Source organism: Acomys minous (genome assembly GCF_964271855.1).
Source record: "Acomys minous genome assembly, chromosome: 3".
Lineage (NCBI taxonomy): Eukaryota > Metazoa > Chordata > Mammalia > Rodentia > Muridae > Acomys > Acomys minous.
The window spans coordinates 31,520,371-31,537,121 of record NC_140485.1 but is presented as its reverse complement, the minus strand read 5'-3'; the positions used below and the strand labels follow the sequence as shown (position 1 = coordinate 31,537,121).

The following is a 16,751-nucleotide window of genomic DNA, read 5'->3' as shown; positions in this document are numbered from 1 at the left end:
AGAAGGAACTTGATGAGCTTTTAAAGCCCTGCCACACCTGAGAGTCTTAGGATGGGAAACTCACCGGCGCTCTGTGGTTCCTTGGTTCTCGGGCATAGGAAAGCTCGTAGATTTCATCTTCTGTGTAGTATAGATCCAAGGATAGCTGTAGGTTGAAGCAGAACACAGTTAAATGCTGGGATATTCTGTCTTTCCCAAAACTGAGGTGGTTTTTTTTTGTTTGTTTGTTTGTTTGTTTGTTTTGGTTCAATTTTTCCAGTGGTTCATCTTCTTAATGCTTAGGAGAGTTTTCATTTGTTTGTTTTTAGGTTTGTCCATTTTATTTTATGTATGAGTGTTCTGTCTGCATGTGTGTATGTGTACCATATATGTGCTTTGTGCCTCCATAGGTCAGAAGAGAGCATTAGATTCCCTTGGATTTGGAATCACTGATGTTTGTAAATCATTGTGTGGATGCAGGGAATTGAACCCTGGGCCTCTGTAAGAGCAACAAGTGTTCTCAGGCACCAAGCCATCTCTCCAGATCCAGCAGTTTGTTTCTGAGACCCATCGAGGGGGGAGGAGGTAACATCACTTCATGTGGGAGCCTGGAGACGTGAGCTCAATTTCTAGAACCCACATAAAGCTGGAAGAAGAGAAATGACTCCATAATGTAATCTTACAACATCCATACCTGTGCCATGGTGTACACACACACACACACACACACACACACACACACACACACAAATAATAATAATAATAATAATAATAATAATAATAATAATAATAATAATAATAATAATAATAAGCCTCCTAGGTCCCATCCCCAACCAGAGTCTAAGTTGAGGCGCTGTTACTTAATAATGTCAGCTCCTCTGGAAATTGATCTTCCCGCCTCTGCATCCCATCCATAAAGAGGAGGTGGCAGTTCTGCTCTGTAGCTAGGATGTGGGAAGAGAAGTAGAATCCCTCCCACCCCTAGTTTATAGCTAGTACCTAGCACTTATTCTCTCATGGGAATCTCACCGTCAGCAGGTGCACCAAGTCCTTGTTGGCATCCAGTGGTGGGGCCACCTCCTGAAGCTGGACCAACTCATTGATGTGATTGTAAAGGGCCAGGAGCTTTTGCACGTTCACTTTCCCATCCTCCAGATAGTCGGGCATGGCTTCATACAGGGAAATGAGGTCCTTGAGGTGCACTCCAAGGATGGGAATTTTGAAGTGGGTGCACTCCCCGTAGGCTCGCCTGTAGTTGTCATAGTTTCTGCAGGAGGACAGTAGTTCAGTCATCTCCCCCAGAACCTACAAAGCAGAACAGACCGGTCACAGGTACAGACAGGGCCTAGTAGACTACCTACTCATGGCACCCACCTTGCTTACTCTCATGCCTGTCATGATTTTACCCCATCCCTAATTTGTTGGACAGCCACATCTAATTTGTAGCTACTATAACTCCCAAATTAAAATGCCAGCTACATCCAATGTCAGAGTACAGTCATGAACAAAGTATATGTTCCTCGATATCACTACATAGTTTAATTTAAAATAGGGTTTTATTATTTTATATTAAACTGATTTATTTTTAGAAGTAACATAAGCACTTGACACAACAATTAAAGGCGAAGACATATACAGCAAACACTAAGTGTCTTCCTAACCCCCAAACCATGAGTTGCTTTCCCTGGTGTCCTTAAAAGCTCCCAGAAGCACTCCATTGAATAATGCCTGGCACATGAGGTCAGCAGGCACTACCTTTGCTGCTGGCCTGGCAAAGGATGTGTTTTATTTGGGGAGCTACAGCAGTGTGGTACAGGTTACTATTCTGTTCTCAAAACAGACCTATGTCTAAAGGGAGCAGCCAGATACATTCTTTTCAAACACACCAGGCTCATGTCAGTTACAGAACCCCATTCCCCAAGTGTGCTAATGCCCAGCTTTTCATAAGTGAGGATGTGGGAGAGACCTTGCCAATCATGTTTTCACATGAAATAACCATATATTAGACACTATGCCAAATTCTTTTAATAAAATTGCATCTAACAAGAACCACCTATACACAATGAGTGAGGAGACTTACACTCTGAGATAGCAAGAGTCCCTCCTCACCCTTTTGCCAAATACTACTGGCAAGTGTGAGCTATGTGAACGCCTCACAGGGTGAGATGAATGGCAAAATGTTGGGCATATTAATTTTTGTTACTGTTTCTGTGCTTCTGATCCATAAGTGATCTTTTCAGTGTGGTCTCAGCAGAACTGTTAGGGAATGAAAAGGTGATTAAAGATGACCCTGTTTACCCAGCCATAGGGCAGGGGCTTCTCAGAGGTTCAACATGGTGATGGAAGGGATAACTAAAAGAGACTCCTTAAAAGGATGGATACATGGCATAAATGGACAGGGACAACGAGACCCAGGAATCTTTTCCTTAAAAAGAGGCTCTCTTCCAGTTTAGGATGTTCATGCTTTATAGATAGTAACGTCCTCTGACATGAGATGACAATGCTCAGACAGTCATCACTAGCTAGCTCATGCCGTACATGGCTCACTTCCTCACAGTAGGTGGTCCTTACACTGACTGCCCTCTACCATAAGAGGTAAACGCATATTCTGTGACGTGTGACTATTAATGTAGGACAGTTCATGAGACACTGTCATCATCCAGAGTAAAATGTGTTATAAAACTGCAGCAAATGGCTAGGGATATAGCTCAGCAATGAGGCTCATCCCAACAATATCATGCCTAAAGAGTGCCCCTCTGTCTCTGAAATGCGAATGTCCAGAAAGTCTGCGAGTGTTCTTGTAAGCCAGTGTTCCAGGCTGTCCCTGTGTAAATGCACTCAGCACACACTATGAGCCATGGAACTTCTATTTGTTTTAGGGAAACATCCTAGAGTGTGGAGAGCTGGGCAAGAGAGCCAATGACAAGGTTGGTAACGGACACCTTGGAGACAGAAGGAAGAAGCACACGATTATTTCCAATAGCCTGTTAGGGAGGGCCAGTCACAGAGGCCAGGTGGAATCTCACACACACACTCTCAGGCCTGTGACTCACCCATCCTGATTTCCCCTGGGTTTGCTTTCCTAGCCTTTAGCCTGGTTGACATGGGGTGTGTAGTCCTAGAGGCCCCAGGAAAGAAAGCTCACTGACCTTATTGATCTCATGTGGGACATGTGAACTTGTCTCTTTGAGCCTGGAGATGGAGCTGTGACACAGGCCCCCAATCACGGCCATCAGCGTGTTGAAGTTCTGTAGCTGGTGGAGCTTCTGTGACATAGAGGAGGGGTGACAGCAGAATCACTGTACATGTCATTGCATGGCGGTGTTTAAAGCTGACATCTCTGTGCTGCAGACTAACAGCCAGGGCCTGCAGTTCTCTCCTTTTTTATTGACCTCCAGACCAGATCCCAGATCAGCAGGGAGGTCACATGCTTCCTCTTTGTTATGTCTGATTGGTGGACCACCTACCATCTAAATTGTAGGCTTCCAAGAGTGTTGAATACTTGCTTAACAAAGACTTCTGGACTCAACTCTGTAAGTTCCAGTTCCCTAGACTAAGGGTAGTCTTAAGAGAGTACGTCTGATCTGTCTTTAATGAATATCAGAGCAGGTGGACCATTTATGCAGAGCAGGTGGACCATCTATGCTCTTAGGGAAACACTGGTGTAGGCCACCTAGAGTTGGAAACTATAGTAAGTGCAATCTTCTTGCCTTTATACCATTGCCAGGCTTATTGTCAAGGTAAAGATGTTATTCCCCTGTGTGATGCTTGTGCCAGTAAAGGATAACAAGTGGGGAAGAGAAGTTCAAATCTCTGTCCCTCAAACATTGACTATGCCATCCAGCAGAGCCTCAATCCAAGGACCTAAGACAACTCAGGCTGGTCTGGCTCCAGTGAAATTGAGAACTGATCATCTGTTTGCCATGCGGCTAGTTCTAAGAAAATGGTGTCTCCTGACAAACACTAGGGAGCTGAGTCCTGACCATGAGATGGCCCATGTGGCCTTCCACATCACTCTTGGGTTGGGGAGCGGAAGAGCTGCACATCTAGACCAGGAGACAACAGAAGGTGCACAGAGCCCACTGCAGGTCAGAAGGGACAGAACTCAGGGAGAAAGGGATAACTCATATGCCTCATGGACTACGATAAAGGTCTCAATCCAGCCACTCACCTGAGCCACATGGATGAACTTGATGAAGACCTCTGCCCGCAGCTGCGGGGTGGGACGGCTGAGAACCATCAGTTGGACCCACTGGGAGATGCCGTTGCACAGGGCAATGGACCGCTCCATGGTGGGGTTCTCCTTCACGCAGCTATTTACGAGGTAATTTTGATAATCAGAGAACTGGAGGGGGGAAAAACGACAACCATCGGAATGGAGTTCCAGCATTCTTGGAGTTCTGAGGGCACATCAGCTATGCCCAGTGGCGGCTGGGAACTGGTATGGGCAAACATGTCTGTGGCTGCCTCCCTGCTATCTTTGCTACCTGGCCAAAAGGAATGTTGGGAGGGAAATCACATTGGGTCTCTCTACATTTGGTCCATTAGGCCTACAAGGATGAGTACACATCAATGAACCCAAAACAGCACACTTGAGTTGATAGTGTTCTTTCTCTTCTGAATAGAGCACACCATAGTGGGAAAAATGTTTATCAGTTCTAGCTCTGAGTCTTCAGCTCAAGGACATGGTTCTTCTAGAACCCTTCTCGCTCTACCTGTGATCTAAAAAATCCGTGATCATGACGCCTCCCACTTAGGACATGAACATTAAAATAACACGTGGCATGGAAGTGTTTCCAATCTTCACGGTGCTACACAAATGTGAGGTAGCACTAACAGGATAATTGCCATGCTAACACTGTCCTGTCTGAACTCCCTAGTACTCATAACCTTGAGTGGAAGCCAAGCGAGAAGGGTGTTGAACGCGGCTGACTAAGCACACGGTGGCCAAGTTTTCCTAACTATGGATAAATAGCGCCACTGCATGTGTGAAGCTGAAATACTCTGGACGGGCTGGGCTAAGTGATGATTTGAGCTGCCACGCCCCTGCCACAAGAATCTCTCAGCTCCAACAGTAATGAAGGACCTCCTCTCCAGGGATACTCCTGTGGGAGGCTTTGCTGCGGTGTAGACTCTGCACTTTGACAGTCAGAGCAGGTAGGTGAAATGGCTCGGAGGGTGTGAGCATCAAGCCTGATCTAAACGCCAGTGTGTGCCCGTCACTCTACCTTTCTACTACTCGAGAGATGGTGGGAATTCCCAACCAGGCGAGACTGGCCAGATACCTTCTAGACTTGAATTGTGGTGGAAAGTACACACACACACACACACACACACACACACACACACACACACACACACACGCAGTGGGCGGGGGAAGAGGGAGAAAGCACATGTCTATCTCCCCTAAATACATGCCTGGCCTTGCCTAAATAAAACATATACCCATTAGCCAATCTCCGCTCATGATGCTGTGCCTGCTGGTGGGCGGATACATCTGAGTGGCACAAAAGCATTCTCAGAAGAGCTGTGAGACTGCCACAGAAAGCAGAATTTCCTTGTTCTAAGAGGAAGCTGTCACTCTCATTCCAATAAATACATACATTATATTCCTTCTCATTAGAAATATGTTCAATCTATCTGTCTTGCTTTTCCTTTTAAAGGGAGAATGAGCCCCATGTAAGATAATTCTCTCATGAAGAGTTAAACAAAGAAACACAGCAGAGATACATTCCCCGACATCTTCCCGTTGGAGGGAAAACTATTATTTGAGAAAACTAAAATAGCCTTCTACAGAGGGGCCATGTCACTCAAGACATAGAAGGTTGGAGCTTTTACTTGTAAACAGAACACTGTTCCACCCAGAGGTTCTGGGTCCGATTCATTCTCCTGCACTGATGGTCACTTCTGCCTCCCCACAGCCAAGCACTGTCATCAAGCAGCCATCACATGGCCTGGGACTGCTCTGCCAGCTTCTCCAGCACAGCTCTGATTTCCAGTGGGATAATAGCCTCTTTTCAGACGCTTTCATCTCTGTCTAGCCTTGGGACAGGGGACGTGGGTTAAGTGGAAAATCCCCAGCTGGCGCCTCACAATAGGGGCCCAGCACTCTGTCCGAGGGGTTGCCCAGGAGGAAACTGGGGAGTTAGCACAAGGCAGTGTTTGGAGTCAGCTCCAAGTGGAAGCTCCTAGGCTCCTGGTTGGGTGATGACAGGGTATCAGTGTTAAGGGAGACGGTATGACATTGTCACTGTACTCTGGTCTGCTCTTCTCCATCCACACGGAGCTAGGCTCAATAAGTTGGTGGCGAGTGCTTGGGGCACATGAGCTCCAACTCTATTAAGCTGTGCAGACCTTGCTAGTCAGCCCTCCAGCCCTCCAGCCTACACCAGGGGAGTGCAGGCCATTCTCAGGCAGGCAGCACAGTACCGTCTGGTGTCAGAGCAAAACTGAAGATGGTTCCTGTGTGTGGGAAAGCAGCCTGAGTGGAATAAGTGTGTCGTGTTTCAGGAAAGCACACGGGCCGATCAATGGCAGCGTGCTGCATCTAACACGGCGGCAAGTTCTCTTGGGTGGGTGACAAGTGCTTTTGTGTGGACTAGTGTTCTCGGGTGTCCTGTAGAGTGAGTCGTGAGGACTATAGCGAGGCCAGGATGCCCTGTCATCTCTCCCTGTTGCTGATGGTTAAGTTGAATCCTTCTCTCTCTTTATCTTTGCTCTGCTTGGCTATACCAACTGCGTTGAATTAGCACAGCGTGACAAAAGTATAAGTAATGTTGGCCTCATTGACACCATCTCAGGGATTTAGGTATGCTTCGGAGTAAATAGGTCACATTCATTTTAGTTTTAGGAACTCCCAAAGCCATTCAAGACCTACCGTAAGATTCCAACTGTTAGGGAACCGATGCCCCTCCCCCCTTTTTTTGAAAAGATTATAAAACAAGTTTCTAAATGTCAGTGATTATTGGGGTGAATGAAGGGTATGTGTGCCCTCATATAAGTATGCATGAAGGCTATCATGTGTCATAGCATTATAGGCTGAGTGAATGCTGGAATGCGTAGGTGGGCACAGAGGGTGTGGCATGGAAAGCAGAGCGCGGGCAGCCACAGGAACACTGATGACGCCTGCTAAGGACGTCTCCCAGCACTCTGGCAGGGAGAGAGCCATGCTGGATCAGGACGGACACTGGCCGCTTAATTCCTCTGCTCATGTTCCCAAGTCTCCCAGGGTAGGTTTCCCCGTGTCCCTTGGCTACGTACAGATATCCTTCGGAAGGACTTGAACTCCAGGTAGGTGAGGTGCTCGGACAGTTCCTCAGGCTCCAGATGGTCAAACAGCAGGGAGACTTTCCGCTTCTTGCTGGTGTTTGATTTTATCCTTTGAGTCAGTTTCCTGGACCAGTCTCGAGAATTACTTTTGGGGGGAAAAGGAGAAAGGGAGGTGATGAGAAGAATAAATCACAGCTGCTTTTCTTGAGTACGCACGCTAGTGTTCCCCCACAGGACTCCCAGAGCTAGCTTCACTTGGCCAGAAGGGTGCACTAAGTGAGTTTCCCCAAGTCAGTTTTCTTATATGATAACAACTCAAAGAAATGAACCTTCTGGATGCAGTGAGAGGGACAGGAGGGAAGTGGGAAAGGGGGCACTTTTAGCCAATGGTCCTGGCTCTTCCTCTGGCCTTAATATGTCCACTCTTTCAAAGCTTCTGTATGCTCCTTTGTTCCTGTGAGGGTTATGGGACTGCTGGTAAGAATCATAAGAGGGGCTAATTTTCACGCCAGAAGAGCTCACAGAAAAAACAGAAGACACCATGCCCAAAGGAGTCACTGACAGGAACACTGGTCACAATAGGCAAAACAAGTCACCTTCCTCCAGTGTCCCCAGCTACAAAATGACCCTGGAATGACCCAGGTGTTCCTCGGTGTCCTCACGGCCAACCCCAGATCACCTTAGCTTCAGTTTCACACTAAGCAGAGGGAAGCAGCCAGTGTTGAAGGGCAACGGGGTGTGGGCTTGGGTTTCTAAACCTGCCATTTCTGAGAGCCTTGACTCTCGACCCAAGGATTCCCTGGTTTTATCGAGTCAGAAGACATCTGCAATGAACAATTCATAAGGATGCGCAGTGAAGAATACTGCATGAGGAAATGCAGCTAGAAAATACTAGGACAGAAGACTAATGTTTTCAAGTGGCCCTGGGCTCTAGGGTTTTCACCAAAAGGTTATTAATTTGGGAAAAATGACCTCTTTTAATCTACAAGTTGTATAACTCTAAACAGAGAAGTCCAGAGGACCGAACAGATGAACAGATTGATTTGGGATTGTGAGATGTGACTTTGAAGTCATTTTTGTGTATGGGTATTACAAGAGAACTTGGAGCCCAGCTACAGCTCTGCCGCTGGCTCTCACCTGAGCTGTGTCAGAGCAGATGGCCATGATGACAAACTGAGGGATAGAGGCCAGTACAGACCCCAGGCCAGTCACAGACCCCAGGCCAGTCACAATCCCCAGGCCTGTCACAGACCCCAGGTCAGTCAATTATAGACCTCAGGCAAAACCAGGATTTTGGGTGAATTGATCTCTCCAATATTTTGCAGTTCTAGAACTCTGTATTTGGGGAATTTGTATTATTGCAAAACAATTAACCACACATAAATCCCCCTGCATGTAATATGTGTGCCCTCCTTCCCCAAATTAAGAAGGGCTCATTTCCAGAGTGAGCCAACTGTGTGTGTCTGTGTGTGTGTGTGTGTGTGTGTGTGTGTGTGTGTGTGTATAAGGAACTCAAAGAATGATGTGAAATACCCAAGTTTCCTCTCAGCTCTGGGAGCCTAACTGCCCATCACAGGTATCTACACATGTTCTAAATCTCTGCTTGGGACATTTTGCAATATATCCTGGCTCATGTAAGCTCAGGGGTGCCTGTTGCACTGACTGCTAAAGAGGCCTTGGTTCAGACTCTGGGCTTTTGGCTTCTTATGGGTTGGATACCTTCTAGTAAGATCTGGCTACCCTCTGCTTTTTGTTCTTGGCCCCCTACAGCTTCCTCCCTTGGGAGACCTCTACCCTTTTCTGGTAAATGTCAAGTTATCTTTTTGGTGGGCCTCTCAGAACCTGCCTGTCTGAGCTTCCTGGAGGTGGAGGGAGTGGGAGGCCTAGCATCCCGGCTCGGGTTACTAGAGGGAAGGCGGTTTCGAAGGACCCACCAGAACCGTGACACTCACATTTGTGTTGTGTCGATGAGGCCGCAGTGTGACTCGTCACCATTGGCTTTCACCAGGTCCTGAAATTCTTCCATGGTGCTGGTCAAGCTAGCGTCCATTTTGAACATGATCCAGAATTCTGTTATCCAATACCTACAAGGAGGCGGTTAGGAAGAACACTGAGCCCCAGGCCTCGCGGTTAGGCAGATTCCCAAAGGAATGTGAAGCTACAGAACACACTCAGAAGACAGAGGGAAATCTATCCTGCAGTAAACGAGCCGGCAGGTGAGGGTTCCAGGAAGGGATGAAAACCGTTTAGCAGGTTTCAGGGTCTCCATACACAAAGTGCTTTGATAGGACAAGGTGTATCATATCAAAGAACCCAGACAGGACCTAGACCAGGCCATGTAGGCAAGCAAATATCCAAAAAATGGGGTACATATCTATAAAGCACATTTTTATTATGTGTTAATATAACTACACACACACACACACACACACACACACACACACCTTTTATTGTTTGAGACAAGGTTTCTCTATATAGCTCCTGGCATTTGTTCTATAGACCAAGCTGGCCTCAAACTCAGAAATCTGCCTGTCTTTGCTGGGCTTAAAGGCATGTAAAAGCAGAGGGATGGAGGGATAGGATTGTAAACAGAAAGGAAAAAGAACAAAGTATGTGGGGCTGGGGAGTGGGGAGACGGGGGAGCCAGCCTGGTGCAAGCGTGGGGTTGAGGCATGGTCCAAATTCTGAAAATCTCATTGTGAGGCAGACAGGAGGAGTAGGAACCACCCTCTTTGTTCTGGGCCTGCATGTCTGGGCCTGGCCTTATACGTCTCCACCTCTTCCACCCTTGAGATGGTCAGTAGCCTGGTGGCCAGGTTACAGGTTAGACTTCCTCTTTCCTTCCTCTTTCTCTCTTTCTCTCGTCATGCATTCTCAGTGCCCTAGCCCCGGGTCAATGATGTACACTTACCCCCAAAGCCTGAAATCACTCCCCAAAGGTTTAAATAGCCTTGGTTTTGCCCTCCCCCCCCCACTTAGATGAGCTGTCTCACTGAAGGATTCTCCTGCTAGTCTGTTTCTTGTGTGCTCACCACTGTCTGGGGTCTTCATTCCCTGGCTGTTCTTGCCTTGCTGCCACTCCCAGGGTCCACCAGATGTGACCAAGGATGGTCACATTGTTACAGGTGGGAAAGTAGAACCAAAAATAGCAAAAGTATACTGACATTTATGTTTAAAAATGCCATAATGAAAACCATCAACTGTATGTTACCTTAAAAAATTAGTTAAAAAAAATAAAAAACAAAACAGGAAAAAAAAGCTTCATGAAGAATATGTACAAAATGGTAGTTAGTTATGAGTGTTTATTATATTATCTTCAGAATGTTTAATAAGCTATATTACCACAATAATTAGGTATAAAAATAAAGAAGAAAACAAAGGCCCTTGATTGTCTTTGTATCCTTCTCTTATGCCATTTGATACAAACTCTTATAAAACTAAAAAGAAAAAGAATGAAAAATTTAAGCAGGCACACCAGAGTGAATCCACTGTGTTTGTTTGAGTTTCCAATATTAAGATCTTTGCCCCTTTGGTCTGTCCAGAGGCAGCCTACAGTGTGAGAGGAGGCAGCCTACAATGTCAGAGGAGAAAGCCAACCATGTCAGAGGCAGCCTGCAGTGTCAGAGGAGACCCTACAGTATCAGAGCAGACAGTCAACAGTGCTGGAGGCTGCCAACAGTGTCAGAGGCTGCCAACAGTGTCAGAAGAGGCAGCCTACAGTGCCAGGGACAGCTGACAGTGTCAGAGGCAGCCTACAGTGTCAGATGAGGCAGCCTACAGTGTGAGAGGCAGCTTACAGTGTCAGAGGAGGCAGTCTACAGTGTGACAGGCAGCTTACAGTGCCAGAGACAGCCTACAGTGTGAGAGGTAGCCTACAGTGTGAGAGGCAGCCTACAGTGTGAGAGGCAGCCTACAGTGTGAGAGGCAGCCTACAGTGTGAGAGGCAGCCTACAGTGTGAGAGGCAGCCTACAGTGTGGAGGCAGCCTACAGTGTGAGAGGCAGCCTACAGTGTGAGAGGCAGCCTACAGTGTGAGAGGCAGCCTACAGTGTGAGAGGCAGCCTACAGTGTGAGAGGCAGCCTACAGTGTGAGAGGCTGCCAACACAAGGAGGGAGAGGTAGGGAGAACTATAACAAGAGAAAGTCCAGACAATAGCTTTTCATTGCACTCCACTCCACACGGTCTCCAAATCCCAGAGAAATTACCTGACAAAATAGCAGATCTTCAGACAGATTCCTGGAGAATTCTTTTCCAAGGCATCCTTATACGTAGGGTATCAGTTAAGGGAAATAGAAGCTGTATTACAGAAACACCAAACTTCCAACCTTGGGAGCATTCATCAAATCAACCCCTGAAATATGGGCAATTACCTCTTGACTGTGCCCAAGTGACTAGGAGTCCAGCTGAACAAATATGCTAGAAAAAGATCTCTTTCATCTTTTTGTTTTTGTTGTTTTGTTTTGTTTTGTTTGAGACAAGGATTCTCTGTGTAGCTCTGGCTGTCCTTGACTTACTTTATAGACCAAGCAGGCCTCGAACTCACAGAGATCCATCTGCCTCTCGCTCCCAGGTGCTGGGATTACAGGTGTGCCACTATGCCTGTCTTATCCCCTTTATCTTTTAAATTTGTTTCCAGTAACGGATATATGCAGTAACTATTTGGGCAGTGATTTAGGTAAATATATATTCAAATGCATTGATAATTTTAAAGCAATAGTGTCAACATTACATATACACACATACAGACACATACATATATAGGCAATAGTTGACCAATGTGTGTATTGCCGTCGCAAGACATACAAAGCCATGAAATAATAAAAAATACAACCAAAGAACATTTCATCAGTCTTTATAATGCTGAATATTTTGAAAGAACAAAAGAACATCCCTGTGTTTACATGTCTTTTGAGATATAAGGAAAGGGCATTTGTTTATTTAAGAATCAGATGAGAACTCTAGTCCATCTTTCTTCTGTTGACAGACTGTGAAGAGCAAGAGCAAGCTACCTGGCCATCTGCCCCACAACACCATGGCCTCTTTTTCTTTTAACAACTGGGACATGATAACTGCAACACAGGAGTCAGTGAATTACAGCTGGGCTGGTGAGAGGGGTCCAGCAACAACCTGCCAAGCTTACATAACTGCAGTGGAATCTGTCTTCTCTCAGTGGGTCTGAATACACTCACCTTTGGAAAACTTTGAGTTAGATACAGAAAGGCAGAACTCACCAGAGCCTCAGTGTTTGGGCTTACAAGGAAGGCCTGTGTGGCTCTTGAAACTGGGTACACCTCAGTGACACTGAGCCTCTTGGACCTACAGGTTTGAAACTCCAGTGTGAAATATTTGATTAAGTGCAGTATATGTGTAGTTTAAGTTTAAAACTTACTGATTGTATGTTCAGCTTTAGAATACTTATAAGAATGTTAGCCCATTAAGAGTGATAAACTATAGCTCATTAAAAACAAAACAAAACAAAAGAAACCCTAAAATATTAATCTTAAAGATGAGCAAACTAAACTTGAAAACACAAAGACTTATGGTACAATTTTGTACTTTTAATAAACATAGGACTAATTTGAAAAATTTATGTGAACATATTAATTTCTTCTTAAATCTATTCTTGAAATTAGAGCTCAAATATGCATGCACACAAACATAAATACAGATCACAACAAATCCACACAAAACTTCACACATCAACAGTATACTCAAAATCAAAGCACGTCTAGGCTACCGGTGGCAAATGGATGAAGTGAAAAGTTCAGAAGCCAGGAACATAGACTGGCCCCACGTTTCTTTGTCAGAATAAGAAAACGTGTAAGATGGACATAAAGAGCACAAGGCACATGCTTCAAAAATACTTCTGAAGGGCCATTTTTAAATCAATTTTTTCAACTTGTCGAAATGTTTATTCTACCTTAGTAAAAGGGAAGGACACATACACGCACTGCACTCACACACACACACACACACACACACACACACACACACAAACACAGACACACACCCCTCTTTAAATCAAGGGAGCTGGTTTTCTTTGCAGTGCGCCCTCCTCCCTACCCGCCCATGCTCTGCGCACAGGAGCTGTGCTCTGTGCAGCCCTCAGCAGCCCTTCGGAAGGAGGAAGTCTCCCAGCCGCCAAATGAGAAGACAGAAGATGGACCCTGTGTCAACGTGTGCTCGGGGGGAGAGGTCACATGAGGACCTGGGAAGGACATGGGAGGGTACAATCCAGAAGTCCTGGGGGAAAGGCCTCAAAGGCATGGGCCGTCGTGATGCTCATTGCTTCGGGAAGGCAAGAGGAAAGAAAGAAGCAAAGCCCCCTGTGCCTGGCAGCTGGGAGGCCGCAGCAAGAGCAGAGGAAAGTCTGAGTACGTGGGTGGGAACCGCAGTTGTGCTTAGGAGCGAGTGGGAGTATGGGTTGGAGAATTGTGAAGGCAGCCTATTTAAGACGGTTTCACATCAGATTTCTAATCCTAACAGTTGAATAAAGGGGAAACAGGGTTAGGAGTTTATTTTTAGACGAGGGACATTTGAATGTGTCATGGCTGGGGAGCAGGTGCCACTGCAAGGCTGTGTGAGAGGGAGCTCTGGGGAGCGGGGGGTTGGAGCATGTGGGATGTCACAGGGCAGCAGTGTAGGGGCTGCTGCAGGAATTAGCACCCAGTGGTGCCCCAAAGGAGGCCGCTCAAGTACATCTAGTCCTGAGGCCAGTGCATTTTGAGGAAGGAGTGCTTCATTGCTGGCACTGTTCACGGTTGCTGGTGCGTGGAGTCACACAAAGCAGACTGAATTGGTTTGGAATTCTCTGCAGAGGAGGCACCCACTCATTACGGGCACCTCTCATCCGGTGGACCAATCCCAGTGTTCTACCCTGGGAAACAGCTCTCAGAGATGGAAGATACAGTTTCATGGTGGTTTAGAGAAGGGAGTCTGGTTGTTGTGTTTCCTTTTTCTTTCCCAGGTTGTAGTGTTGCTTTTGTTTTCTTTCTTTTTCTGGAAAAGGATTTGCACAGTCACAAGTCCTGACTCAACCCCCGAGACCTGGGCCTCAGGTGCTAACTTGTGTCATGTCCCTAACAGCAGGACTTTTCTCCTGGGGACCACAGAAGGAGAGAGCTGACAACTCGTACACATCCAGTAAGGTCTAACTGGCCCACAGGCAGTGCCACAGCCTGGAGCAGGAAGACTGCGCAGATTAGGTGGCTAAACCTTTCTTCAGAACCCCGAGGGCTAAAGAACTCACGTGAAGTCCATCAAGAAATTCATCACTCAAGACTCACAACCGCCCTGGTCAGTCTGCGTAGGACGACTACATCTGTGATTGATGTATAAGAAAATATTCCTTTTTTTTTTTTTTACTCACAAAAGATATTAATGTTGCCTGCCTTTGTGTGTGAGAAATCTGCATAAATAATATTGTCCCACCCCAAAGAAGCCACACACACAGATGCACACATAGGTGCATACACTACACTACACTACACACACACACACACATACACACACACACACGTGCACATATGCAGCGGTGTGAGCACAGCCGTACCCTTAAAAGGACAGGTGAGGCCATTTACTGCTCACTTTTATTCCAAACTACCTCAAACAAAGGCACACTTGAAGCGGAGGCACACTTTCTGAGGCCCAAGGATATAGATTCATGAGTCTTTGCAGCAGCTCAGCCGAGGAGATAATGATGCGATGCATGGTCAACACAACTTGTAACAGCTGGTTACTTCGACACAGGTTCCCATCCGCATCTGGAAATGCAAAGGTCAGCATGTGAGTCCCTCACAGAGAACCGCTGGGAACCCCGAGCCTCCTTCGAAACTCCAGGGGACAGCCGAGGGCTGTTCAAACACTGCTCTCTCTCAGAGGCTGCACGCCCGTCCTCCTGGGTTTTGCTACCTTCCTGTACCCCTCTCCTATCCCCAAGAGTCCATTAATCAAGCTGCCTCAGAGGTGACAGAGTCGTATCAAAGGGATAAAGTCTACATCTAGGTTGAAAGCAAAGGCAGCTAGCTGTAGGGTTTGTGTAACAATTGGGGGTTGGGAGTGACGTCTCTAGGGTCGGAGTGGGAATTCACAGGGTTAATAGACAGTTAAAATAATTGTCTTCCAAACGTTTTACAATGGCACATGGATAGCTGGATGCATTTCTAGGGCTGTCTTCTGGCCTTGGAAAGAGCTCATGTAAGTGAGGGCCCTGAACTTATGAGCTGTTCAAACCCTTAGGGCTCTGTGGTGAAATAAAAATAAACATTCCATGTGAAGAGTGGCAGTCATTGTGAGGGTCTATGATGCTTTGGAAAAGACACCATTAGCTGCATATTTCAGATCTCAGTGGGTAGCAAGCTGTGCTCTGTACAGTAGCATTGGGTGTAAAGACGCCCCTCAGACTGTTTTCCAGCACTGTTTTGGTCTATAGAGTATGAAAAGTCAGGGGCTGTGCTACTTGTCCTTACCATGTTTACTCACTGACCTTCACCATGAATAACCTTATCAGGACCACAGGACCACTTGCCAGCTGGAATCCAGCTGGGCTTAGTCTTTTGAAACAATCATTGAGAGACGAGAGGAGAAAGAAGTCGGATTGTTTCTTTCTCACCCCTCTCTGCTTTGACCCATTTCCTACTCCCTGGATGAGCTGTCACAATGTTTGGGTCTTCCCTCGTGGCTATGGTGCTCACACTACCATCTCAGGCTTGTCTCCTGACTTACTGGACCTAAGGATGGGAATGACTTCTGGTGGCTCATCTCTCCATTTCACTCTCATCTCCATAAGGAGTCCTGTCTGTCTGTCTGTCTGTCCGTCTGTCTGTCTGTCTGTCCATCTGTCTGTCTGTCTGTCTGTCTGTCTGTCTCTCTCCTATCTATCTGATCTGTTTGTCTTCTATCTATCTATCTATCTATCTATCTATCTATCTATCTATCTATCATCTATCTATCATCTATAATACCTCCTAAAATGCACTGTAAAAGGGGTGGTCATTTTAATTCTGTTTCAAGTTTAGTGAGATGTAAATGAAGGACATAATCTCAAGAGTCCTGAACCAAATATGTCATTGAGAAAACTCGAGTGTTTACTGGCTCTCTACAGCCCTCACTGCCTGCCCGCCTCCACCACGGGAGGTCTCGTGGCAGCTCACATCTCTCCGTTCCCATCTCCTCTTTTTAAGAGCTGCTAAAGCTATTTGCCCTGGTGAGGCAGTGGCCTCACTTTCTCTGTTGGTTTATGCTCACGGACATTTAATTGTGCTTCCATATCTCCTACTTAAACCAAAAGTAAATCAATCCTGGTTCTCTGTATATCTGTTTCCCTCTTCCTCAAGATTCAGGGCGATCCCTTTCTGTTTGTTGAATTTACAACAGGATCTGTGTACTTAGCCTAGGTTGGTCGTGAACTGGAGACTCACTTGCCTCGGCCTCCCAACTGCTGGGATGCTAAGCAGGAGCCACCATGATTGGCCTGAACATTTTCTTTTCAAGGCTGCTGATCA

The 16,751-nt window shown here is 46.4% G+C and overlaps 1 protein-coding gene across 1 annotated transcript in view; it reads right to left on the bottom strand.

Annotated features, from left to right (window-relative positions):
• The window catches only part of RASGRP1 (RAS guanyl releasing protein 1), a 59,848-nt gene that overhangs the window by 12,517 nt on the left and 30,580 nt on the right, over positions 1-16,751 (bottom strand). The window contains exons 3-10 of the mRNA XM_084774968.1: positions 14,906-15,011; positions 11,454-11,516; positions 9,201-9,332; positions 7,240-7,393; positions 4,151-4,324; positions 3,129-3,245; positions 1,009-1,284; positions 65-145 (exon numbers count right to left, since the gene is read on the bottom strand). Of these exons, the coding sequence (XP_084631094.1) occupies positions 65-145; positions 1,009-1,284; positions 3,129-3,245; positions 4,151-4,324; positions 7,240-7,393; positions 9,201-9,332; positions 11,454-11,516; positions 14,906-15,011 (1,103 nt within the window). The remainder of the gene's footprint in view (positions 1-64; positions 146-1,008; positions 1,285-3,128; positions 3,246-4,150; positions 4,325-7,239; positions 7,394-9,200; positions 9,333-11,453; positions 11,517-14,905; positions 15,012-16,751) is intronic.